Source organism: Mytilus galloprovincialis, chromosome 12 (assembly GCF_965363235.1).
Source record: "Mytilus galloprovincialis chromosome 12, xbMytGall1.hap1.1, whole genome shotgun sequence".
In the NCBI taxonomy this organism is placed as follows: domain Eukaryota; kingdom Metazoa; phylum Mollusca; class Bivalvia; order Mytilida; family Mytilidae; genus Mytilus; species Mytilus galloprovincialis.
In genome coordinates this window covers 61,580,367-61,606,807 of record NC_134849.1, presented here as the reverse complement: position 1 = coordinate 61,606,807, position 26,441 = coordinate 61,580,367, and the positions used below count along the sequence as shown (strand labels likewise).

The window sequence follows — 26,441 nt, the reverse complement described above, 5'->3', positions numbered from 1 at the left end:
GGTACCCGTAAGAGCGCTAACAAGGCCATTTTCAATAAATTTAATATTCCCATGGGGCATAACTCTTTTAAAAAAAGTCGATCGGACATCATTATATAACTTTTTCTGAGATATTGCTGATATTAACCTATAGTATAAGTTTTATAAAAATCTGGCAAAAATTGTACCTGTGAAAGTGCTAACAAGACCAAACGGACGGACGGACGCCTGGTATTTCCATGTTCCCCGCAACACGTTACGCAGGTGACAAAAATACCCAACAGAATATCTACCAATTAACTAGATATCACTGAGATGGGAGCCATCTCTGTAGGCCCCGCTGTGAATAATGTGTGGTAAAATATTTGTATCTTTACCATTGGACATGGGGTTGTCAACTGAAACCAAAGTTTTTGACCTTGACCTTTGACCTAGGAAGTTGTACATACATTATGACACACCCTCTGGTGTTGGTTAATATACATTTCAAGTATAAACTTTGAAATCATACCGGTTCTCTAGATATAGAGCGGACATAATTTGTTACGGATGGCCGGACAGACTGATCACTATAAGGCGTCTGCCATTTGGCTGGGCCCTAATTTAATTGTTTGACACTAGAAATATAATCAATAAGGGTATACAGTTTAATTAGACTTCAGAACTTCATTTAAAAACCAGATGCTCCGCAGGGCGCAGCTTTATACGACCTCAGAGGTTGAACCCTGAACGGTTGGGGCAAGTATGGACACAACATTCAAGCTGGATTCAGCTCTAAATTTGGATTGTGATTAAATAGTTGACACAGCATAGGTTTCTGACACAGAATGAATGTGGTCTAATGAACTTAAAATACTTTTTTTTCCTTTGAGCAATTCACTATGCTGTTGAATATCAATCCTCTCAAAAAAATGTTTGAAGAAATTTTCTTTTTATTTATGAAATCTGAAATGAGAAAAGTTTAACCCCCCCCCCCATTTTTTTTCTCACATCCCCCTTTCCCTTTGTTATCAATGAATAGTAAAGATTGTTTTAATTTATCAGTTGGTAGTAAAAGTGAATATACATTGTGTATTGTATAAAACAATGATTTAAGTTGATTCAAGTACTATTCTGGACAAAGAAAGATAACTCCAATCAATTGAAAATTTCTTGCTATTGCACAATATTGTGCAATTAGATATTTCTTGCTATTGCGCAATACTGTGCAATTGAAAATATTTGCTATTGCACAATACTGTGCAATTGAAGATTTCTTGCTATTGCGTAATACTGTGCAATTGAAAATTTCTTGCTATTGCACAATACTGTGCAATTGAAGATTTCTTGCTATTGCTGAATACTGTGCAATTGAAAATTCCTTGCTATTGCACAATACTTAATATAATAATTTCGGATCCTGATTTGAACCAACTTGAAAACTGGGCCCATAATCAAAAGTCTAAGTACATGATTAAATTCAGCATATCAAAAAAGCCAAAGAATTCAATTTTTATTAAAATCAAACTTAGTTTAATTTTGGACCTTTTGGTATTTAATGTAGACCAATTTGAAAACGGGACTAAAAATTAAGAATCTACATACACAGTTAGATTTGGCATATCAAAGAACCCCAATTATTCAATTTTTGATGAAATCAAACAAAGTTTAATTTTGGACCCCAATTTGGACCAACTTGAAAACTGGGCCAATAATCAAAAATCTAAGTACATTTTTAAATTCAACATATCAAAGAACCCCAAGGATTCAATTTTTGTTAAAATCAAACTAAGTTTAATTTTGGACCCTTTGGACCTTAATGTAGACCAATTGGAAAACGGGACCAAAAATTAAGAATCTACATACACAGTTAGATCCGGCATATCAAAGAACCCCAATTACTCAATTTTTGATGAAATAAAACAAAGTTCAATTTTGGACCCTTTGGGCCCTTTATTCCTAAAAACCTGTTGGGACCAAAACTCCCAAAATCAAACCCAACCATCTTTTTATGGTCATAAACCTTGTGTTTAAATTTCAAAGATTTCTATTTACTTATACTAAAGTTATGGTGCGAAAACCAAGAATAATGCTTACTTGGGCCCCTTTTTGGCCCCTAATTCCTAAACTGTTCAGACCTTAACTCCCAAAATCAATCCCAACCTTCCTTTTGTGGTCATAAACCTTGTGTTTAAATTTCATTGATTTCTATTCACTTATACTAAAGTTATTGTACGAAAACCAAGAATAATGCTTATTTGGGCCCTTTTTGGCCCTTAATTCCTAAAATTTTGGGACCAAAACTCCCAAAATCAATCCCAACCTTCCTTTTGTGGTTATAAACCTTGTATTAAAATTTCATAGATTTCTATTCACTTTTACTAAAGTTAGAGTGCGAAAACTAAAAGTATTCGGACGACGACGACGACGACGACACCGCCAACGTGATAGCAATATACGACGAAAAATTAAAAATTTTTGCGGTCGTATAAAAATACAAGTGAGTACAATGCCCTTTGCATTTATGTTAAAACGACAATATATAGTTGTTGACTTGCTGACCGTAAAAAAAAGATCATTCAAAAAAAGCTTTTAACTATTTGAAATTAACAAGCGTATGCATACATTGTTTGCTAATTTCATTTATCCGCCAAAAATAAGCGAAAATAAACACCCTGCGAAAATAACCCGCTATATGGAACCCAACAGAGTTTAGTTTTACTGCTGGTAAGTGTATCTTCTACCTAACAGACTGTGTTTTGTACCTGATTTGTTCTAAGTGTAAGCATATGTAATTCAAAAGTATATGTACCTGTAAGTATTCCATCACTTCTTTATACTGTCCCTGTTTTGTTGCTGCTGCTAGGTCGTATGGAGTCTCACCCTGAAATACAGACAAATCTTAACATTGCTTTCATCTGTTAATTACAAAGAAGACTTTTGTAACACATATCATACAATAATCAAGACCAGTAGCAGCTGAGTAGTGTCTTTTTTTGTTTTAACAGGTGCTAACCATATTATGTTCATTTATAAAATATAACTCATGAACAACATTCTGATTATTTTTCAACTTTTTCTGTAGCCTTTAAGAAGAATTTTATCTTCTTTTTTTTTTAAAGCATATGAAATAATGCTCAATCTGCATTTGGTCTTTGTAACTTTTTTTCAGGCTTTTTTTAAATTAACTCGAATAATTCAAGCCCTTTCCATTTATCATCAATTAACATCCGGAACTCCTCCTTCTTAAGCTGCCAATTTAAATAAAAATTCCCATATTGCAAAGCGGTGTGAATTTTCCGGTTGACGGTCTTGATCGAGGAAGACGTTCAGGCGTTAATGTAGCCTTCGTAGATCAGCGGAATATAACGACTGAATTATTCGGGTTATTTTTAAATCTGTTAATGCATCCTTATGTCTAGATGAGGGTTGTAGGGTTTCGGGGGACTTTTTAACTATTTTTTTTCTTTTTTTGGACAAATTGTTCTCAAGTTTTGATTTTATATTTTAGCCCCCCATTATTCTTTATTCTTTATATTTTTGCACCCCATTATGTTCTATTCGTCATCTTTTTGCCCAATTCTCTCCATTTCTATTTTTTCTATCATTCATGATTTTCTATTCTGTATACCCTATCCATATCCTCCTATAACTATATACTGTTATTTTACAGATTTCATAATTTTAAGTGTTATCACTGACACCGTATAAATAAGGAAATACATAAATTATGGCAAAGATGAAAGGTTTTTCTGCAACTATTCCAAGTAGATAGCTTAAATACACGAATTAGAAGATATTTGCAGTCTTAAGGAGGCTGGGGTGTCTTCCTCTTTCTTAGATTTTGAAAAAAAAGACAACAAACGGTCTAAATCTTTAGTGAAATGTGCAAATTTCGAAAGTTGTATGTAATTTATGTGCAAGAATTTTCATGTTGATATAGAAATTTAAGTGTTTTATCATATTTACGGCTATATTTTACAAAAAAAACCAGATTAATGTTGTTTTATTAATTTATTTTAAACTTTGCCATATAAGGGGAGATAATACAATAGAATGATTTTTTTAACTATTCAATAATAAATACACGATGAACTTATTTTAATGTATTGCTTAAGACTATTTTGATACTATCTAATAACTTTGTTATCATTGTCACAACAACGGATTGGTGGATGTGTCTTTTGACAGTTTGTTTGTTTACATTGGGTTTAATAACTACAAGTGCCATATTCAGGATATTGCCAGGTCTAATTTTGAATCAATACAAATTATCATATTTGATATCAAAAACTATTTTATCCATTTACTTATAGGTTATTACTATTGCTTCTTTTCCCTAAAACTGAGATATTCATATAATTTGGCTAACAAATTATGGAATAATAAAATTATTCTCTTTTAGTATAACTAATCACCCAAAATGTGTTAGTGGTCTATAAACAAAATAATTTTATACTGGATTTATTCATATTTGTATTCATACTGGATTTCTTTTATATGATCATCTATGTTCATGTGTTTTATAGTAAAACTAAGCCATACAAGTCTATAAAACACTTTCATATTTTTAGTTCAATTTAAAGTATCATATGAAATATGTGTAACTATAACCTTGAGAAAAAAAATTCCATTTGACCAAAAATATCTTAAACATCATTTTAGTGATGCATTATTTACTAGTTGAATACTGAGCCTTTACTATAATATATTACCTTATGTGTTTTAACGAAGGGACTGATGCCTCCTTCTTCTACTAGACATCTTGTGGTCTGTAGATTTCCCCATTCAGCAGCATGATGTAGAGCTGTTTTACCATCTTTCTATAATTATAACAAATAACATGTAAATATTATGGATACTACTTTGTTACCAATATAAATAGTATACAACATATCCTACAACTGATATAAAACTTGTCTGATAAACAGGATAATGTTGTGTAATAAATAAAAACAAAATGTATATCACATGAATCAGTGGTCAAAACTGATCAAAATGACCAGTCACACTTGTATTCATATTGTACATCAACAACAAATAAACAACAAGTTTTTTTTGTGGGATGTCAGAACTTCCATCAGAAATGTCATGTTAACCTTTTTTCAAGAAATGCATAAAATATTTATATCAAGGGATTCAGTGCAATGCACAGAGATTAATGAGATCTCACTTTATATAATTATTGCAAGTATTTGTTGATATAATAATGAAATCTGTCTGATTAACATGGTTCAGAATAATGATCAATTTAAAAAAAAAAACTTTTTCAAAGAAATATGAAAAATAGTTACATTTCCTGATTTAGTACGAGGAGACAAGTAAAATGAGACCCCACTTTATATGATTCTAACAAAGAATATTAGTTGTTCATTAAACCTGTCTCATTAACAACATGATTTTGTGTTGATTAAAAGTAATGTGATCAGATTTAGTAGATAACATACTGATGTGATATCTTTGTTACATTTGTTCTTCAGAAGTAGTCGAGACACTTCCACATGTCCCCACCTGGCTGCCACCATTAATGCTGTGTATCCATTACCCTGGAATAATACAACTGACATCAAAACTTGGCTGATAAACTGGACAATGTTGTGTAATAAATATTAACAAAAATAAATAGTCACATTAATTAAAACTGTCTAATTAACAACAGGATTTAGTGTAGATTCAGTAAAATCAGTAATTTTATAAAAGTAAATTTTTCAAAGAAATATGAAAAAAGTTATATTTTCTAATTCAGAACAATATTACGAGTAAAATGAGACCCCACTTTATATAATTATTACAAACATAAGTTGTCCATTAAACCTGTCTCATTAACAACATTATTGTGTGTTGATTAAAAGTGATGTGATCAGATTTAGTAGATAACATACTGATGTGATATCTTTGTTACATCTGTTCTCCAGAAGTAGTCGAGACACTTCCACATGTCCTTCCCAGGCTGCAAACATTAATGCTGTCCATCCATCATAATCCTGGAATAATACAACTGACATCAAAACTTGTCTGATAAACTGGACAATGTTGAGTAATAAATATAAACAGAACTAAACAGTCACATTAATTAAAACTGTCTGATTAACAACAGGATTTAGTGTAGATTCAGTAAAATCAAAAATTTTATAAAAGTAAATTTTTCAAAGAAAAATGAAAAAAGTTATATTTTCTGATTCAGAACAATACTATGAGTAAAATGAGACCCCACTTTATATGATTCTTACAAATATTTGTTGTCCATTAAACCTATATAAATTAACAACAGGATTTAGTGTAGATTCCATTAATAATAAATTATTTAAAAAAGCAAGAAAAAAGTTTTATTTCCTGATTTAGTACAACATAAAGAAAATGAGATCCTCTTTAACATGTTTAAATAAAGATTATTATTATTATCATTATTATTATTATTCATTCAAGCATTTGTTGTCCATTAAACATGTCTAATTAACAACAGGATTTAGTGCAGATTCAGTATTTATCATTAATTTAAAAAAATTTAAAGAAAAGTGAAAAAGAGTAGTATTTTCAGACATGTCAGATACAGAACAATTATGTGATTAAATGGATTATATGAATCTAACAACTATTTGTCCTTTTTACAAGATATGTCTACATTAGATCTTTACACGTATCACTACCTGACCAAAGTTGTTAACACAACATCAAGTGAAACATAAGTGTAAAAAATTGTGTCATGTCAAGAAGCAAAATAAGAACTTCACAATCCATAACGCAAACAAAACGAGAAATATTTTAAAATCAAACCATGCATGCATTTTTCCATTAAAACTGTCTAATTTAATTCAGAATTTGGATTTAATCTTGACTCAGTATAATGACTAAGTATCAGTTAACATACAGACCAATGGTATTTGAACAGTGCAGGTTTTTTAATTTTGTGTTTTGTTTTTAATACCAATGGCCTAGATAGACCAAGGGGGAATCATACAAAAACAAATATGGTTTAACCCCTCCATATTTTATGCCTGTACCAAATCAGACAATCCAGACCATGTGTTGTTAGTTGTTATATTTGTATGTCTATTTACTATGAATAGTCCATGTGTTGTTAGTTGTTGTATTTGTTTGTCTATTTACTCTGAGAAGTCAGGCCCAGACCATGTGTTGTTAGTTGTTGTATTTGTTTGTCTATTTACTCTCAGTAGTCAGGCCCAGACAATGTGTTGTGTGTTGTTATATTTGTTTGTCTATTTACTCTGAGTAGTCAGGTCCAGACCATGTGTTGTGTGTTGTTATATTTGTTTTGTCTATTTACTCTGAGTAGTCAGGTCCAGACCATGTGTTGTGTGTTGTTATACTTGTTTGTCTATTTACTCTGAGTAGTCAGGTCCAGACCATGTGTTGTGTGTTGTTATATTAATTGTCTATTTACTCTGAGTAGTCAGGTCCAGATCATGTGTTGTTAGTTGTTATATCTGTATTTCTATTTACTCTGAGAAGTCAGCTCCAAGCCATGTGTTGTGTGTTGTTGTATTTTTTTGTCTATTTACTCTGAGTAGTCAGGTCCAAACAATGTGTTGTGTGTTGTTGTATTTGTTTGTCTATTTACTCTCAGTAGTCAGGTCCAGACCATGTGTTGTGTGTTGTTATATTTGTATTTCTATTTACTCTCAGTAGTCAGGTCCAGACCATGTGTTGTTAGTTGTTATATTTGTTTGTCTATTTACTCTCAGTAGTCAGGTCCAGACCATGTGTTGTTTGTTGTTGTATTTGTATTTCTATTTACTCTCAGTAGTCAGGTCCAGACCATGTGTTGTTAGTTGTTATATTTGTTTGTCTATTTACTCTCAGTAGTCAGGTCCAGACCATGTGTTGTTAGTTGTTATATTTGTTTGTCTATTTACTCTCAGTAGTCAGGTCCAGACCATGTGTTGTGTGTTGTTACATTTGTATGTCTATTTACTCTGAGTAGTCAGGTCCAGACCATGTGTTGTTAGTTGTTATATTTGTTTGTCTATTTACTCTCAGTTGTCAGGTCCAGACCATGTGTTGTTTGTTGTTGTATTTGTTTGTCTATTTACTCTCAGTAGTCAGGTCAGGTCCAGACCATGTGTTGTTAGTTGTTGTATTTGTTTGTCTATTTACTCTCAGTAGTCAGGTCCAGACCATGTGTTGTGTGTTGTTGTATTTGTTTGTCTATTTACTCTCAGTAGTCAGGTCCAGACCATGTGTTGTTTGTTGTTGTATTTGTATGTCTATTTACTCTGAGTAGTCAGGTCCAGACCATGTGTTGTGTGTTGTTATATTTGTATTTCTATTTACTCTCAGTAGTCAGGTCCAGACCATGTGTTGTTAGTTGTTATATTTGTTTGTCTATTTACTCTCAGTTGTCAGGTCCAGACCATGTGTTGTTTGTTGTTGTATTTGTTTGTCTATTTACTCTCAGTAGTCAGGTCAGGTCCAGACCATGTGTTGTTAGTTGTTGTATTTGTTTGTCTATTTACTCTCAGTAGTCAGGTCCAGACCATGTGTTGTGTGTTGTTGTATTTGTTTGTCTATTTACTCTCAGTAGTCAGGTCCAGACCATGTGTTGTGTGTTGTAATAGTTGTTTGTCTATTTACTCTTAGTAGTCAGGTCCAGACCATGTGTTGTTAGTTGTTATATTTGTTTGTCTATTTATTCTCAGTAGTCAGGTCCAGACCATGTGTTGTGTTTTACTCTGAGTAGTCAGGTGCAGACCATATGTTAGTATTAGTGTGTCAGTGTTATGCTTTAAATGGTTTAACATCAGTTTTGTGTCATGAAATGTCTCATGTTTTGTGTCATGATATGTCTCATGTTCTGTGTTGAACATCAGTTTTGTGTAATGATATGTCTCATGTTCTGTATTGAACATCAGTGTTGTGACATGATATGTCTCATGTTGTGTGTTGAACATCAGTTTTGTGTCATGAAATGTCTCATGTTCTGTGTTGAACATCAGTTTTGTGTCATGATATGTCTCATGTTGTGTGTTGAACATCAGTTTTGTGCAGGGGTTTCACTTCCTTTTGTTTAAAGGGGCCAATTAGAGATTTAAGCAGGCCCTTATCTGAAAGGGGGGTTTAGGGGGCTTGCCCCCCTCCCCCCCCAAGATTTTGTTAAAATAAGACGCAAAATCCTGCATTTTGGCGCATTCTGGGCATTAAATTATAGTTCTAAAAATGTCACTTTTACCACTAGCCCCCCCCCAAGATTTAAACAAAAAAGGCTTAAAAACCTGCATTCCTGGCATAAAACTATAGTTTTGAAAATGTCATTTCTACCACTCCCCCACCCTGAACCTGACAAGAGGTTAATTTTATTTAGATAGGGACTTGGACAATAAGAAAATTATGGTGCTATTTACATTTAAAACCATATATTCTTGTCCTACCTTTGGGACCCCTAAAAAATTTGGACAGCACTTCCCCTGCACGCAGCAGTTTTAAATATCCCCCTTCCCATTATCCCGGTGGTATGAAAAGATATGTAAAGAAAGAAAAAGAAGAAGTGCTGGCCAGGCTCATTTATAAGAAAACATGAGCTTCCACTTCTAAATTTCATTTGATAGCTTTTAAAAGGGTTACATACCTCACAACTAAAAGTATCACCAGAAATATATCTATGATTTGGACCGGGACCAGAAGTTCTGCCAATGCAATTTTTCATCGATGTACCCTGCCCCCTTTTCGGATGCTCTGTAGTTGCCGGCAGATCGACGGGGCCCGTTGTAGATCAATAAACAATAAAACCATAACGTCATTCAAACTGTTCAAAATCTTGTCAAAATACATAGTAATCCAAACTTTTTCTACTCTTTGACGTAGTAGTTGTTGAAGTGAAAAAAATCATGTAGTGTTCTCTTCATTACTATTCATTCAATCATAACAACGATAAACACGTGTGTCAAACAGGAAGTCTGAAATAACAGCCAATGAAAATCGTCGTTGCAACCGCATGTCGGTTTATAATATATACACAAATCTTCGAACTTCGTTGTCATGATTTTATATAGAAAGATCTCATCAAAAAAAAAAAAAAAAATAGGACTCTTTTTTTTTTTAAAGGACAACTGAACCGGCCGGAAATTGAATTGAACAGGTCAAAATGGCCGGCGGCCGGTTCTTAATGAAAACACTGTTTGTGTCATGATGTGTCTCATGTTCTGTGTTGAACATCAGTGTTGTGTCATGATATGTCTCATGTTCTGTATTGAACATCAGTGTTGTGTCATGATGTTTTTTTCTAGTTCTGTGTTGAGCATCAACGTTGTGTCATGATGTGTCTAATGTCCTGTGTTGAGCATCAGTGTTGTGTCATGATGTGTTTCATGTTCTGTGTTGAACATCAGTGTTGTGTCACGATGTGTATCATGTCATGTGAAGAACACCAATGTCATTATGTGGCTCTTGTTCTGTGTTGAGCACCAGTGGTGTGTCATGTATCTCATGATATGTCTCATGTTTTGTGATGAATATCAGTGTTTGGTCATGGTGTGTCTCATGTCCTTTGTTGAACATCAGTGTTGAACATCAATGTTGTGTCATGATGTCATATTTTGTGCCGAACACCATTGTTGTGTCAAGATGTTGCTCATGTACTGTGTTGAACATCAGTGTTGTGTCATGATGTGACTCACGTTTTGTGTTGACCATAACTGTAGTGTCCTGATGTGTTACATGTTCTGTGTTTTACACCAGTGTTGTGTCATGATGTGTCTCATGTTCTGTGTTGAACATCAGTGTTAAGTCATAATATATCATGTTTTCTGTTGAACACCGTTGTTGTGTCATGATCATGATGATAAGTTTACCTACTATGTTACAAGTTTACCTCGTGATAATCAATGTTACAAGTTTACCTACTTGATTATCAATGTTAGCTCCATTCGCCAGGCAAAGCTTCAATTCTTCTACTCTTCCTTTATCAGCAGCTTCAATAAGTTTCTGTAAGTAAAAAATAGAGTTTACATTTAACAGAATGTAAAGAGTGTAGTAACTTAAATGTTTTTCACGCTAATGCCAGACAATAACTATATTTTAGAATGACCAATGTTCATTGGTTAATACAAGGGAGACAATGTTCTCTATTGAATACAATAATGTGACAAACATTAGTTGGGGTAGGGGGGAGGGGTGTGAATTGAAAGCGGTAAAAAAAAATATATTGTTTTGGCAAAAGCAGTGGTGAAAAAGAAAATAGACCCAGAGGAAACCCTGCTTATGATTACATTGTAAACTGTTCCTAAGTTTTGAAGAAGAAACAGATTTTTTTTAAAACATTTCATCCTCACATAATAAAGCTAATCTGAGTGAAAATTGTGTTTCAATATTTTCAATATAAACATACAATTTATAACAACTTGGAAAGGAGCAGTGTAATATTTGTATGTTTGATGATGTAATTTGTTTGACAGATTAACTTTGAATGTCTCTGAGTTATCTCTGTTAAAGAAATAACAGTGTTGTTTTTAATATTTTAGCCTAAAAACATATTTTCAATCAAGAAAAAGAAATCAATAAATAGTGACTATTTAATGATCAAGTAGCCTTTTTGTCAGTGGGGACATATTTGACACTTATGTGTTTTTACAGATGTTAATCACTACTTCCAAGTTTTATGACAAACAATAGGTAAGCTTGGGTAATTAAAATGAATAGACCTCTTTTGAGAATGTTGCATTTCCAACAAAAACTTTTTGTTTTAGTGAACATCATTCATGCACTTGGGGGTTTTCGTCACTTCTTTCCCATGTTGAGCGAGCAGTTAAAAAATATAATGCTTTATTGCACAAGTTATAATGGTTACAGTATTTTGTTCATAAAAAAGCTTCTGTTGAAGTTTCTAAAAATTCCATGAAGGGTTGACAAGAAAAATTGATGTCTAAAAAAAAATTTAACAACAGAATGAACCTTAATGTTGACGCCGTTGAGGGAATCTAGGATCACATTGTCTCGCTTTCGCGACATAAATGTTGCAGGCTCGACAAAAATCACTCGACTGTTTGACTATAAAGAAGAAAAAATCTTACCTTATTCCAATCTTCCATATTTCCTAAAATAGAAAAATAAATGTATAAATCTGTTGAGTAATTATTGCGTTTAAATCCGCTGCAATTGTTTTATATAGATTAGACCGTTAGTTTGCCTGTTTGAATGGTTTTAAACTAGTAATTTTTGGGGCCCTTTATAGCTTGCTAAGCGATGTGAGCCAAGGCTCCGTGTTGAAGACCGTACTATAACCTATAATGGTTTACTTATAAATTGTGACTTGGATGGAGAGTTGTCTCATTGGCACTTATACAACATCTTCATATATCTATATACGGCAATACTATTTGGGTTGGACAGATCATTCACACATCCTACAGCTCATCAGTCTTACAAAAGTCAGACTATTAAAGAGCGTATGGTACTTTGACAAAAAGACCAAGTTATTGCACAGCTTTCAACAATGAGAAGTGAATACCTTAGTTACCTATACCTTTTTATCTTACTAGTATTCAGGATATTTTAAGTCTATACAAAATCATATTCTTTTTTATCATGAAATTAACAAAGTATTAAACAAAACAATCCATATTTGAATTATAAACCATCTGAGCCAGGTTTTAACTTTTGACTTCAGATAGAGAGGCATAGTAGCAGCAAATATAAATTTTTAATTATGGGTTTAAATTTACAAGACAATGGATTTACCCATCAGCCTCCCAAACATGAGACAATTTGAAAAAATAAGATATGATAGTGTGTACTTTTATTCAGTCATTTGTATTTAAAATTTCTAGAATTTTAGCATCTGCATATAATTCCCTGGAGTTGTGCATTTTTCTACTTACTGAATATTGTATTTTAAATAATCATATGTTATAGAATGAAATCAATAGAACTTTGAAAATAAGATTTTTCAAAAAGGCAGAAACATTCAAATCCCAAAAGACACTAGCAAATAATTTATAAATATATCATGTGTGTGGAAATATTATTTGTGAGCTCTTGTCACTGGGGAAGTATAATTGTAAATTTTTATATTCCCGGTCTTTCTCTGCCTGCATTTTCTGTTTTTTACTCGAGTCATCAAATATTATTTTCATTCCTTTTGTCTTGATTTCCTGGTGTATCTGTTTTTAGAAGGTTTTATCTATCTCGATAGAAACTCAGTCGAGAAAAATTAAAATGACACCTCCCTTGGATAAGGCATACATCCTAATAGACGATTACTCGTCAATGGACTAAGATAACGTAATGTTAATGATAACTCGGTGTGCATACTTATTTTTTATTTTATTTTGGTTATTAATCTATTTCCTGTTTTATTTAATTTATGAACATTGCTGTTTTGACTTAAACATGTCTTTCACATGTTGATCATAGGTTTCAATGCCATAAAAAAGAATAGGTTTGTTTGCCCAAACGCTACCTACCCAGAAAAAAGCTGCCTACTCAAATTCTTTTATTGTCCTGATTTGAAGGTTTTTTTTAATCAGATAGGCATGAAGACTAATAAACACCCGATACTTCAATTTCTCTTTTTGAAAAAAAAAAAAAGAAAATGCCTACCTACCTACCCACTGTCTCAACCTTTGGGTAGGGTTTGGGCAAACCAAAATATTTTTAATTGTGGCCCAATTACCAAAAATAATATATCTTAATAAGCTATGAAAATAATTCTATATTTTTTATTAAACTGATTTAGTCCAGTGTAATTTCTTACTTGTCCAAGGGCAAACCAGACAAAAAAAATAACTTGTCAGGTTGTTTAAATGTACGAGCTGGGGATAGCATCCACATCCTGCCATACATAAACATGGTAAATACCCCAAACTTAATTAGGTCACCACACAGCCTTCAACCGATCATTTACAAGGCTTGATAATATGTATTATCGTTTCGTGTGTATTTGAGTCCTGACGGCATTCAAATAAGTATCGAGTTGACCTCGGAAGACTGCTGATGGTCATATTTAGCGATTTAAACATCAGTCAGGGGTACTACTTGTACAAGTTATTTTTATTTACTTGAAGAAGTAATATAAATATACTTATATAAGTAAATTTGTAGGATACTTATACAAGTGAATTTTATTTACTTGTATAGGTAAAAAAAAATATAGGCTGAGTTATGTCCCTTTGACATTCAGATTTTTTTTACTTGAAGAAGTAAAAAAGTCATTGTATCTTCTTTTATTGAATTCTTATGATTTCTTTGCTCTAACATGTCTAATAGAATTTTAAATTATCTGTCCTTTGCAGATGTCTTTACTAATCATTTAAGTGTAATTTCATGGACAATGAAAATCCCATTTGTCTGTTATCTTCAAAACACTGCTCATTTACAAGCCCCAAGGAGCAATTTTTGAAGGCCTTGCGCAAATACTCAAGATCTTTGCATAATCAGTTTCTTCGTTGAATTAATGAGATGAAACATTGAACTCTAATAAAAAAAATTGAGCAAACCTGGGAAAAATTATTAAAGGCATGAATTTACATCTCAAAACTTGAGGACTTTTGTGGGATTGTAAGAAAAATTTACTTATACAAGTAAATTTTTGAGAAAATTAAGGGGAGATTATTCAAACGTTATTTATTTACTTATATGTGTATATTTTTTTTTTACTTCTTCAAGTAAATAAAAAAAAACTTGTACAAGTAGTACCCCTGACTGAAATATAGATATAAATATATATATAGCGAATTCATGCCCACAACCATTTTCTATAAGTACGCTTTAAAATTTGCTTAAAAGAATGTTAAGTCCTGGACCATGTAGACCATTTGAAATTTCAAGTGAAAGGCCCTCCTCAAGAAATGTAATGGTCCTGAAAAAGCACTAACGTAAAGGATGGGTGGCCTTGGACCTTTGTTTTCCAATTTCATAGGTTTCCTCTCAGAAATTAAAGGACCCCGACCATTGGGCCCACACTAATTCAAACCCCTGAAAAGTATTTAATGGTGTGTTGTTTTGCTTAGGCCTTCACTAAAAGCCCTTTTCAAAATATGGCACTAGCCTATGCTCTGAGACCCTAGCGTAACTTGGACCAAGACAAAAATACCTGCGTTGCTACATGTAAAAACTGTGAATTCAGAAATTTTTGAGGATATAATAGGTAAAATCTATAAAAAATGGTTATAAAAATAATAACTCCATTTAAGCCATCATGACTTATTGTAGATCATGTCTTGTTGATATTTTGGCCCTTTAAAGTTTCTATCTATCTATCACAGTTTTTAAGATATACAAGGCAAGAACGCAAAAAAAATTGTAAAACTGCAGTAAGGAGTCACTTGAAGTTTCAGACATGTTGGCTTATTTGTAGATCTTCTCTAGCTGATCACTTTTCCTAATTAAATATTCTTTCTATCTGATAATAGTTTTCAAATAATCAGCCAAAATGAAAAAAAAAGAGTAAAATTTTACATTTAAGAGCAATAACTTCCGTAACATTCAGAACATGTCAGCCACTGTCAAGAGTTTTTCTCTTCATAGCAGTTTTTAAGATACACAAATTTTGCATTTTACGCATGTTCTTTTTTTTAGCCAAGTCGGCCATGTTTGTTTGCAGACAGAACCATTGTTCACATTTGTTTAAATATATACCATAATAATGACTGTGGCCAAGTTTGGTTTAATTTTACCCAGTAGTTTTAAGAGGAGAAGATTATTAATCAAAGTGGCAAAACACAGGATAAAAGGTCATAAAAGGGCAATAACTCAAATAAGGAGTCGTCTGACGTTTTCAGTCATGTTTGACTTATAGTATGAAGATTTGTCAGTCTGAACATTTTTGCTTTTAAAAGTTTCTCCCTATCTATTATAGTTTGGAAAATAATCGGCAGAAATGAAAAAAAAATCAGTAAGTGCAATGACTCTTTTTAGAAGTCCTGACAGTTTTGATGTAAATAAACGTTCTGACAATTTCTGTCCCTTTTCAGATTTTCTCTATTCAAAGCATTTTTTAGATAATAGACATAACTTATATTTTACACCAATGTTCTATGTTTAGCCATGTCCGCCATGTTGGTTCGCAGGCAGGGTCATCTGACACATTTTTAAAACTAGATACTCTAATGATGATTGTGGCCAAGTTTGGTTTAATTTGTCCTAGTAGTTTCATAGGATAGGATTTTTGTAAAATTTAACAACAACAACGAGAGACAACTGACGCTAAGTGATGAGAATGCCAGGTGAACTAAAACATATATGATACAATACATACTAATTTGATTAAAACTGAGTTCAGCTATATTTAACAGTAAGAAAGTGCCTTCATCTAAAGCATCTCTGAAAAATATAGATAAATCATGATCATATTTACTTGTTTAAGTCTGATATATGTAAAATATATGTATCACTAAATAATACTTTATCGGTACTTCTTCAGTAACTGCTGTGATATATATGAATGTTTCTTTATCTTATAAACATATCAATGTTTGTGTGTTATTTCCTGTTTCAACAAAATAACTATGAACAGTAAAGGTATATTTTTTAATTATTTCATTAACATGAATAAATCCTTACCTTATGGCCAGCTTCATGAAAATGTAGACCTTGTCATTTGAAGATATTTTTTTTTTCGTTACCTATATATTGACATCTACATATTTCCGTTCTTACTTTTTTGGGTTGCGTTCTCATTGACATATACTGTTGAAAATATTGCGGGAGTTATGATTTCTTTTACCTGTTTCATATAGGCTTGATTTCAGTGTGGGATGTAGCCTTAGCACTCCATTTAGATGAAGTAAACGTTTTACAGTATGGCTGTGTTCTGCTTTCTATATTACGTTTATAGTTGATTGAGCTCCAGCAGATACATGTTTGTGTACCTCACATTTTTTGTTTTCCTTTACCCCAAGTTCATACTTAAGTTCAACCAATCTATTTTTTAAGGAAAATAATTTTGCAATGATGTCATCATTTTCTCTGATTTTTGTCTTGTTTACTATGAAGTATTGGTTTTTAGTACATTGTATTTTGAATGTTAAAACTATTTATTGATTATCTCCCCTTTAAGAGCTTGAATATTCGACTGAACACTTACCTATAACATCATCTTGACAGGACAGGGATCAACTTGACTGGACAGGGATCACATCGACAGGACAGGGATCAAATTGACTGGACAAGGATCAAATAAATACAGATGACAGATGCTTAAAATGAGAATATAAATGTTTCTATTTCAGGTTGAAATAATAATTGCATGTAATAAAGATGCTTGTGTATTGTTTGACCTCTTTTATTGATTGGTTGCTGTCTCATCGATATAAGCCTCTAAACCTTCACTCATACAGGATACATTCTTTGTTTTAATATCTTGTTTACTGTATAAAAACACAGGTCTTGTGATATTTTAAAAGTAAAATATATATCGGTTAATTATCTCCCCCTGTCAGAGTTAAAATTCAACTCTTTTGAAATAAATTTCAATAATAAATGATTGTATATAGTTCACATACAATGTGCATTTACCTATAATAACAACTCAACTGGACAAGCATTAAATTGACTGGACAGTCAATGATCCCAAGAACTGGACAATAATTACAAGGACTGGACAATGATCAAATAAAAATTAATAATAGACATTATAGATGTTGAAACTGAAAATATAAATCAAATAAAAACATGTTATAGACACTTGTCTATTGTTAAAAACCATTTTGACCTCTTTTATTGATTGGTTGCTGTCTCATTGACATAGACCTCCCATCTTACAATAATAAAAGACATTTTGAATCTTAGTTAACAACTCTATTTGTAATGCTTGCAATGTTTAATAAGTTTCAACTCCCAAATGCAATTAATTTTGGAATTATGTCATTTTATTTTTTGTCTCCCCTTGTACAGAAGCTGCAGAATGCAAAATGTTAATCTTTTTCAATAAGAATTAATAAAAACACTTGGTTAATGCTTTTTTAGAATGAATCCTATAGCTCTGGATTATCTCCCCTTTAAGAATTTTCACATTTAAAATTTCAATATATTTCCGAGTTTCAATCGATACAGTCTCCACGATAAAGTTTGAGTCCACAAGCCCTAAGCTCAATTTTTTAAAACTTTTAGTTGTCTTCTGTCGGCTTGTAGAGAAGAAATGTACAAGCCTCCAAGCAATTTTACAAGCCTGGGTCATCATGGTCATAGGACTTGTGGTTAAGCATGAAGACTGTTGATAAAATAAATCATTAAACGTTGCAATACAATTTGATTTGTGCGTTTTGTTTACTCTAATGTATTGGTTTTGGGTATTTTGAATGTTCAAACTATTTCTTGATTATCTCCCCTTATAGAGTTTGAATATTTTACATTAGAATTAAATTTCAGTAGTAAATGATCCTATATAGTTATCATATGAAGTACTTACCTTTATAACAACAGTCTGACTGGACAGAGATCAAGTTGACTGGACAAGGATCAACTTGACTGGACAGGATCAAATCCACTGGACAAGGATCAAATCCACTGGACAAGGATCAACTTGACTGGACAGGGATCAACTTGACTGGACATGGATCAACTTGACTGGACAAGGATCAACTTGACTGGACAAGGATCAAATCCACTGGACAAGGATCAAATCCACTGGACAAGGATCAACTTGACGTGGCTGGGATCAAATCGACAGCATGTGAATGAATACTGATGATAGATGTATAAAATGAGAATGTTTCTATTTTAGGTTGAAATCATTATTAACATGTTATAAAGATGCTTGTCTATCATGTCTATTGTTTGATTCCATTTTGACCTCTTTCATTGATTGGTTGCTGTCTCATTGGTATAGGTCTCTGAACCTTTACTTTTACAAGATGCATTCTTTGTTTTTAGTGTCTTGTTTAATATAAAAAGACAGGTGTTATGATATTTTGAATGTGAAATATATGATATCTGTTAATTATCTCCCCCTGTCAGAGTTAAAATTCTACATTCAATGATCCCAAGGACTGGGCAATTATCAAATAAATATCGATAATAGACATTATAGATGACATTCAAACTGAAAATATAATTGAAATAAAAACAACACGTTACAGACACTAATCTATTTTCAAATAAAATGTTGACCTCTTTTGTTGATTGTTTGCTGTCTCATTGACAAAGACCTCCAATCTTACTATCATAAACAACAATTGATTTCTTAGTTTACATCTCTATTTGTATACTTGCAATGTTTAATTAAGCTTCGATCAACTCCCAAATGCAATTAATTTTGGAATTATGTCATTTTATTTTTTGTCTAGATCTCCCTTATACAACAGCTGCTGAATACAAGTTGTGTTATTCTTGTTCCAACAACATTAACCAGATGCTCCGCAGGGCGCAGCTTTATACGACCAGAGGTTGAACCCTTAACGGTTGGGGCAAGTATGGACACAACATTCAAGCTGAATTCAGCTCTAAATTTGGATTGTGATTAGGCCAACCTTAAAAATATGTTTGTTTGCAGTTTTCCGACTGTACCTTCAGACTGAAGGGTCGGTAGGTAGGAAAAATATTTTATTTTATCAGCCAAAATACAGTTTAAACAAGCAGTTACATTAAACCAAGTTTCTTGTGAAGAAAAAAAAAACATTTTAAAACAACAAACACTGGACATGCTGAAAACCAACATCAAATGAACAGGTATTTTCAGATAAAAAACTTTTTAACCAAAACTGAAACTTTAACATAGTGTCATTATCCAATTTATGACATAAAATATGGTATAATTATTAAATACTGGAACACTTATAAACAAGGAATGTCATTATGACTAGAACTGTTTTAAAGAAATATATTCAGACATGTATGCTTCTTGACTAGAATGTTTTCATGAGTAGAGTATTTTCATCGGAAAAATGTAGATATTAAAGATTTATAAGACAATGTATTAAAGAGTGTATTTTTAATAAAAAAAAAATAACCATTGAATCTTCCTCAATTGAAAACAAGAGGCTCTCAAGAGCCTGAATCGCTCACCTGAATTTTTTTGGTTTAATCTCTCATCAATGATTATTTTGGCTTTTCAATTTATTTAAATGTTCTTTGAATCGTCCTATTTTCTTCAAAAGCAAAAAAAAAATCATTTTCTCCTATGTTCTATTTTAGCCATAGGAGCTATGTTTCTTGACATACAAGGAAATGAAATATAAAATTTATACTAGATACTCTGAAACTCTAAAACTCATTTAGCCTAAGTTTGGCTGAAATTGATACAGCAGTTTCAAAGGAGAAGATTTTTTAAAGTAAGTCAACATGATGAACAAATTGTGAAAAAAGTCTTTAAAGGGCAATAACTCCTTAAGAGGTCAATTGACAATTTTGGTCAAATTGACTTATTTGTAGATCTTACTTTGCTTAACATTTTTGCTATTAACAGTTTATCTGTATCTATAATAATATTCAAGATAATGACCAAAAACTGCAAAATTTCCTTAAAATTACCAATTAAGTGGCAGCAACCCAACAATGCTTTGTTTGATTCATCTGAAAATTTCAGGGCTGATAGATCTTGACCTAATGAACATTTTTACCCCATGTCAGATTTGCTCTAAATGCTTTCGTTTTTGAGATATAAGCCAAAAACTGCATTTGACCCCTATGTTCTATTTTAAGTAACGGCGGCCATGTTTTTTGACGGATCAAAAATCGAAGCACACACTTTGTGCAGGATAATCTAAGGAACAATCATGCTAAGTTTCATCCAAATCCATTCAGCAGTTTCAGAGGAGAAGATTTTTTAAAGTTAGCAAATATGATGAACAAATTGTGAAAAATTGTCATTAAAGGACAATAACCCCTTAAGGGGTCAATTGACAATTTTGGTCATATTGACTTATTTGTAGATCTTACTTTGCTGATCATTTTTGCTGTTTACAGTTTATCTTTATCTATAATAATATTCAAGATAATGACCAAAAACTGCAAAATTTCCTTAAAATTACCAATTAAGTGGCAGCAACCCAACAATGGTTTGTTTGATTCATCTGAAAATTTCAGGGCTGATAGATCTTGACCTAATGAACATTTTTACCCCATGTCAGATTTGCTCTAAATGCTTTCGTTTTTGAGATATAAGCCAAAAACTGCATTTGACCCCTATGTTCTATTTTAAGTAACGGCGGCCATGTTTTTTGACGGATCAAAAATCGAAGCACACACTTTGTGCAGGATAATCTAAGGAACAATCATGCTAAGTTTCATCCAAATCCATTCAGCAGTTTCAGAGGAGAAGATTTTTTAAAGTTAGCAAATATGATGAACAAATTGTGAAAAATTGTCATTAAAGGACAATAACCCCTTAAGGGGTCAATTGACAATTTTGGTCATATTGACTTATTTGTAGATCTTACTTTGCTGATCATTTTTGCTGTTTACAGTTTATCTTTATCTATAATAATATTCAAGATAATGACCAAAAACTGCAAAATTTCCTTAAAATTACCAATTAAGTGGCAGCAACCCAACAATGGTTTGTTTGATTCATCTGAAAATTTCAGGGCTGATAGATCTTGACCTAATGAACATTTTTACCCCATGTCAGATTTGCTCTAAATGCTTTCGTTTTTGAGATATAAGCCAAAAACTGCATTTGACCCCTATGTTCTATTTTAAGTAACGGCGGCCATGTTTTTTGACGGATCAAAAATCGAAGCACACACTTTGTGCAGGATAATCTAAGGAACATTCATGCTAAGTTTCATCCAAATCCATTCAGCAGTTTCAGAGGAGAAGATTTTTTAAAGTTAGCAAATATGATGAACAAATTGTGAAAAATTGTCATTAAAGGACAATAACCCCTTAAGGGGTCAATTGACAATTTTGGTCATATTGACTTATTTGTAGATCTTACTTTGCTGATCATTTTTGCTGTTTACAGTTTATCTTTATCTATAATAATATTCAAGATAATGACCAAAAACTGCAAAATTTCCTTAAAATTACCAATTAAGTGGCAGCAACCCAACAATGGTTTGTTTGATTCATCTGAAAATTTCAGGGCTGATAGATCTTGACCTAATGAACATTTTTACCCCATGTCAGATTTGCTCTAAATGCTTTCGTTTTTGAGATATAAGCCAAAAACTGCATTTGACCCCTATGTTCTATTTTAAGTAACGGCGGCCATGTTTTTTGACGGATCAAAAATCGAAGCACACACTTTGTGCAGGATAATCTAAGGAACAATCATGCTAAGTTTCATCCAAATCCATTCAGCAGTTTCAGAGGAGAAGATTTTTTAAAGTTAGCAAATATGATGAACAAATTGTGAAAAATTGTCATTAAAGGACAATAACCCCTTAAGGGGTCAATTGACAATTTTGGTCATATTGACTTATTTGTAGATCTTACTTTGCTGATCATTTTTGCTGTTTACAGTTTATCTTTATCTATAATAATATTCAAGATAATGACCAAAAACTGCAAAATTTCCTTAAAATTACCAATTAAGTGGCAGCAACCCAACAATGGTTTGTTTGATTCATCTGAAAATTTCAGGGCTGATAGATCTTGACCTAATGAACATTTTTACCCCATGTCAGATTTGCTCTAAATGCTTTCGTTTTTGAGATATAAGCCAAAAACTGCATTTGACCCCTATGTTCTATTTTAAGTAACGGCGGCCATGTTTTTTGACGGATCAAAAATCGAAGCACACACTTTGTGCAGGATAATCTAAGGAACAATCATGCTAAGTTTCATCCAAATCCATTCAGCAGTTTCAGAGGAGAAGATTTTTTAAAGTTAGCAAATATGATGAACAAATTGTGAAAAATTGTCATTAAAGGACAATAACCCCTTAAGGGGTCAATTGACAATTTTGGTCATATTGACTTATTTGTAGATCTTACTTTGCTGATCATTTTTGCTGTTTACAGTTTATCTTTATCTATAATAATATTCAAGATAATGACCAAAAACTGCAAAATTTCCTTAAAATTACCAATTAAGTGGCAGCAACCCAACAATGGTTTGTTTGATTCATCTGAAAATTTCAGGGCTGATAGATCTTGACCTAATGAACATTTTTACCCCATGTCAGATTTGCTCTAAATGCTTTCGTTTTTGAGATATAAGCCAAAAACTGCATTTGACCCCTATGTTCTATTTTAAGTAACGGCGGCCATGTTTTTTGACGGATCAAAAATCGAAGCACACACTTTGTGCAGGATAATCTAAGGAACAATCATGCTAAGTTTCATCCAAATCCATTCAGCAGTTTCAGAGGAGAAGATTTTTTAAAGTTAGCAAATATGATGAACAAATTGTGAAAAATTGTCATTAAAGGACAATAACCCCTTAAGGGGTCAATTGACAATTTTGGTCATATTGACTTATTTGTAGATCTTACTTTGCTGATCATTTTTGCTGTTTACAGTTTATCTTTATCTATAATAATATTCAAGATAATGACCAAAAACTGCAAAATTTCCTTAAAATTACCAATTAAGTGGCAGCAACCCAACAATGGTTTGTTTGATTCATCTGAAAATTTCAGGGCTGATAGATCTTGACCTAATGAACATTTTTACCCCATGTCAGATTTGCTCTAAATGCTTTCGTTTTTGAGATATAAGCCAAAAACTGCATTTGACCCCTATGTTCTATTTTAAGTAACGGCGGCCATGTTTTTTGACGGATCAAAAATCGAAGCACACACTTTGTGCAGGATAATCTAAGGAACAATCATGCTAAGTTTCATCCAAATCCATTCAGCAGTTTCAGAGGAGAAGATTTTTTAAAGTTAGCAAATATGATGAACAAATTGTGAAAAATTGTCATTAAAGGACAATAACCCCTTAAGGGGTCAATTGACAATTTTGGTCATATTGACTTATTTGTAGATCTTACTTTGCTGATCATTTTTGCTGTTTACAGTTTATCTTTATCTATAATAATATTCAAGATAATGACCAAAAACTGCAAAATTTCCTTAAAATTACCAATTAAGTGGCAGCAACCCAACAATGGTTTGTTTGATTCATCTGAAAATTTCAGGGCTGATAGATCTTGACCTAATGAACATTTTTACCCCATGTCAGATTTGCTCTAAATGCTTTCGTTTTTGAGATATAAGCCAAAAACTGCATTTGACCCCTATGTTCTATTTTAAGTAACGGCGGCCATGTTTTTTGACGGATCAAAAATCGAAGCACACACTTTGTGCAGGATACTCTAAGGAACAATCATGCTAAGTTTCATTCAAATCCATTCAGTAGTTTCAGAGGAGAAGATGTTTGAAAAATTGTTAACGACGACGACGTCGACGACGACGACGGACGCCAAGTGATGAGAAAAGCTCACATGGCCTTTTAGGCCAGGTGAGCTAAAAAGGCAACTTGAAAAAAAAGTATTAAGACATTCGACTGTTTTCATATTTCTAACAATATTTAATTATGTGATAAGGTTATATTTTTGCCAGGCTTTAATGAAAACCAAAGAAATCTAAAGTTTGGGGTGAAATCCATAGCACCCCATTAAAAGTAAATGGTCTGTACTGAAATGTTTTTAATGCATAAAAAAAATTGGCAGCATAGCTCCTAAGGACATGTTTTAATTGAATTCACACAGGCCACACAGTTTGGGTATATTTAATATTGTAAGAAAGAGAGTAATTAAAATGAGTGGGGCAGCCCCCCTTATCCTAAAGGAGCATACTCATTGCAATCGAAGATAGATTTAATATAGAGAGTATATTTATTTTTCAAGCTAACCATTCATTTTCTCTACATCTTTGTGTAGTTAGGGTTGCCTCTTATTGATTTGGCATGATCTATATCCATTAACATTTCAAATGAGCCCATTTCTCCGTACAGGCGTGTTTACAGATATCCATGAAGATTTAAGTCACGGAGGAGTGGTTTCATCTTTGTCGTCTTCACAACGATTTGTAGAAAATATGCCATACTTCAAGCTGCTGTCGAATTATTTAACCACTGAAATTGGTTCCATAAAGTCAGGCTCCACAGATTCTGTACCCGATTTGTTTGAGACAGAATGGTTATCGTGTCAGTTATATGAATATCCGCTGCATCATCGTCAATGATATCATCACACATCATTACATGTGCCTGAATCTGTATAAACAGTTTACTAATAAACTTTTTTGTTTGTTATTTGTCTTAAAATTGACACGAGACGACAGCGTAAAGTACTCCTCCGTGACTTCATGGATACCTGTAAACAATTTCCATGTGCTTTATCATTAAATGGTCACATGAACGCTTGATGGGAAGCTAAGAAAAACCGAACTTGAAATGCGTAATTGACCCAGACTTTAAATCATTTCCGGAAAGGACCCAAAGTTCCGGATCGCGTCAATAGAAGTATTAAAAAAATTTCTTCAAATTTAAAGCAATAAAATTTTCACAGTCAGGAGGATTTTCAAGGGTCTGTCGGTAAACTGCAAACAAACAATATTTTAATTTAAGCCTTAAATAGTTGACACAGCATAGGTTTCTGACACAGAATGAATGTGGTCTAATAAACTTCAAAAATTTGTTTTTTGCCTTTGAGCAATTCACTATGCTGTTGAATATTAATCCTCTCAAAAAAATGTTAAATGAGAAAAATTGAACCCCCCAGCCCTTATTTTTTGTTCACATCCCCCTTTCCCTTATTCCACAACTGATCTCAATTCAAATTACTAATGGAGTTTACAACAATAACTACTCATTTAAATACATCATAAAATATTAAAATGTAAAAAAGTGCTTGTTATCACTGAATGGTAAAGATTGTTTTAATTTATCAGTTGGTAGTAAAAGTGAATATACATTGTATATTGTATAAAACAATGATTTAAGTTGATACAACTACTATTCTGGACAAAGAAAGATAACTCCAATTGAAAATTTCTTGCTATTGCGCAATATTGTGCAATTAAATATTTCTTGCTATTGCGCAATACTGTGCAATTGAAAATTTCTTGCTATTGCACAATACTATGCAATTGAAGATTTCTTGCTATTGCTGAATACTGTGCAAGTGAAAATTTCTTGCTATTTTTTTTATACTAAAGTTATTGTGTGAAAACCAAGAATAATGCTTATTTGGGCCCTTTTTTGGCCCCTTATTCCTAAACAGTTGGAACCAAAACTCCCAAAATCAATCCCAACCTTCCTTTAGGGGTCATAAACCTTGTGTCAAAATTTCATAGATTTGTATTTACTAAAACTAAAGTTATAGTGCGAAAACCAAGAAAATGCTTATTTGGGCCCTTTTTGCCCCTAATTCTTAAACTGTTTGGACCAAAACTTCAAAAATCAATCCCAACCTTCCTTTTGTGGTCATAAACCTTGTGTTTAAATTTCATAGATTTCTATTTACTTAAACTAAAGTTATAGTGCGAAAACCAAAAGTATTTGGACGACGACGATGACGCTGACGCCAACGTGATACCAATATACGACCAAAAATTTATTTTTGCGGTCGTATAAAACACTGGTGTAATGCTACTTAGAAGGAATGCGCCAGCTCTGGATTATCTCACTTTTAATACAAACACT

At 32.5% G+C, this 26,441-nt stretch overlaps 1 protein-coding gene across 1 annotated transcript in view; it reads right to left on the bottom strand.

Moving 5' to 3' along the window:
* Positions 1-26,441, bottom strand: part of LOC143054481 (uncharacterized) — an 89,728-nt gene that overhangs the window by 45,784 nt on the left and 17,503 nt on the right. Inside the window, exons 3-10 of the mRNA XM_076227504.1 lie at positions 18,317-18,591; positions 16,994-17,105; positions 16,166-16,230; positions 11,982-12,004; positions 10,816-10,896; positions 5,841-5,942; positions 4,674-4,781; positions 2,771-2,842 (exon numbers count right to left, since the gene is read on the bottom strand). Of these exons, the coding sequence (XP_076083619.1) occupies positions 2,771-2,842; positions 4,674-4,781; positions 5,841-5,942; positions 10,816-10,896; positions 11,982-11,999 (381 nt within the window). The 5' untranslated portion in view covers positions 12,000-12,004; positions 16,166-16,230; positions 16,994-17,105; positions 18,317-18,591. The remainder of the gene's footprint in view (positions 1-2,770; positions 2,843-4,673; positions 4,782-5,840; positions 5,943-10,815; positions 10,897-11,981; positions 12,005-16,165; positions 16,231-16,993; positions 17,106-18,316; positions 18,592-26,441) is intronic.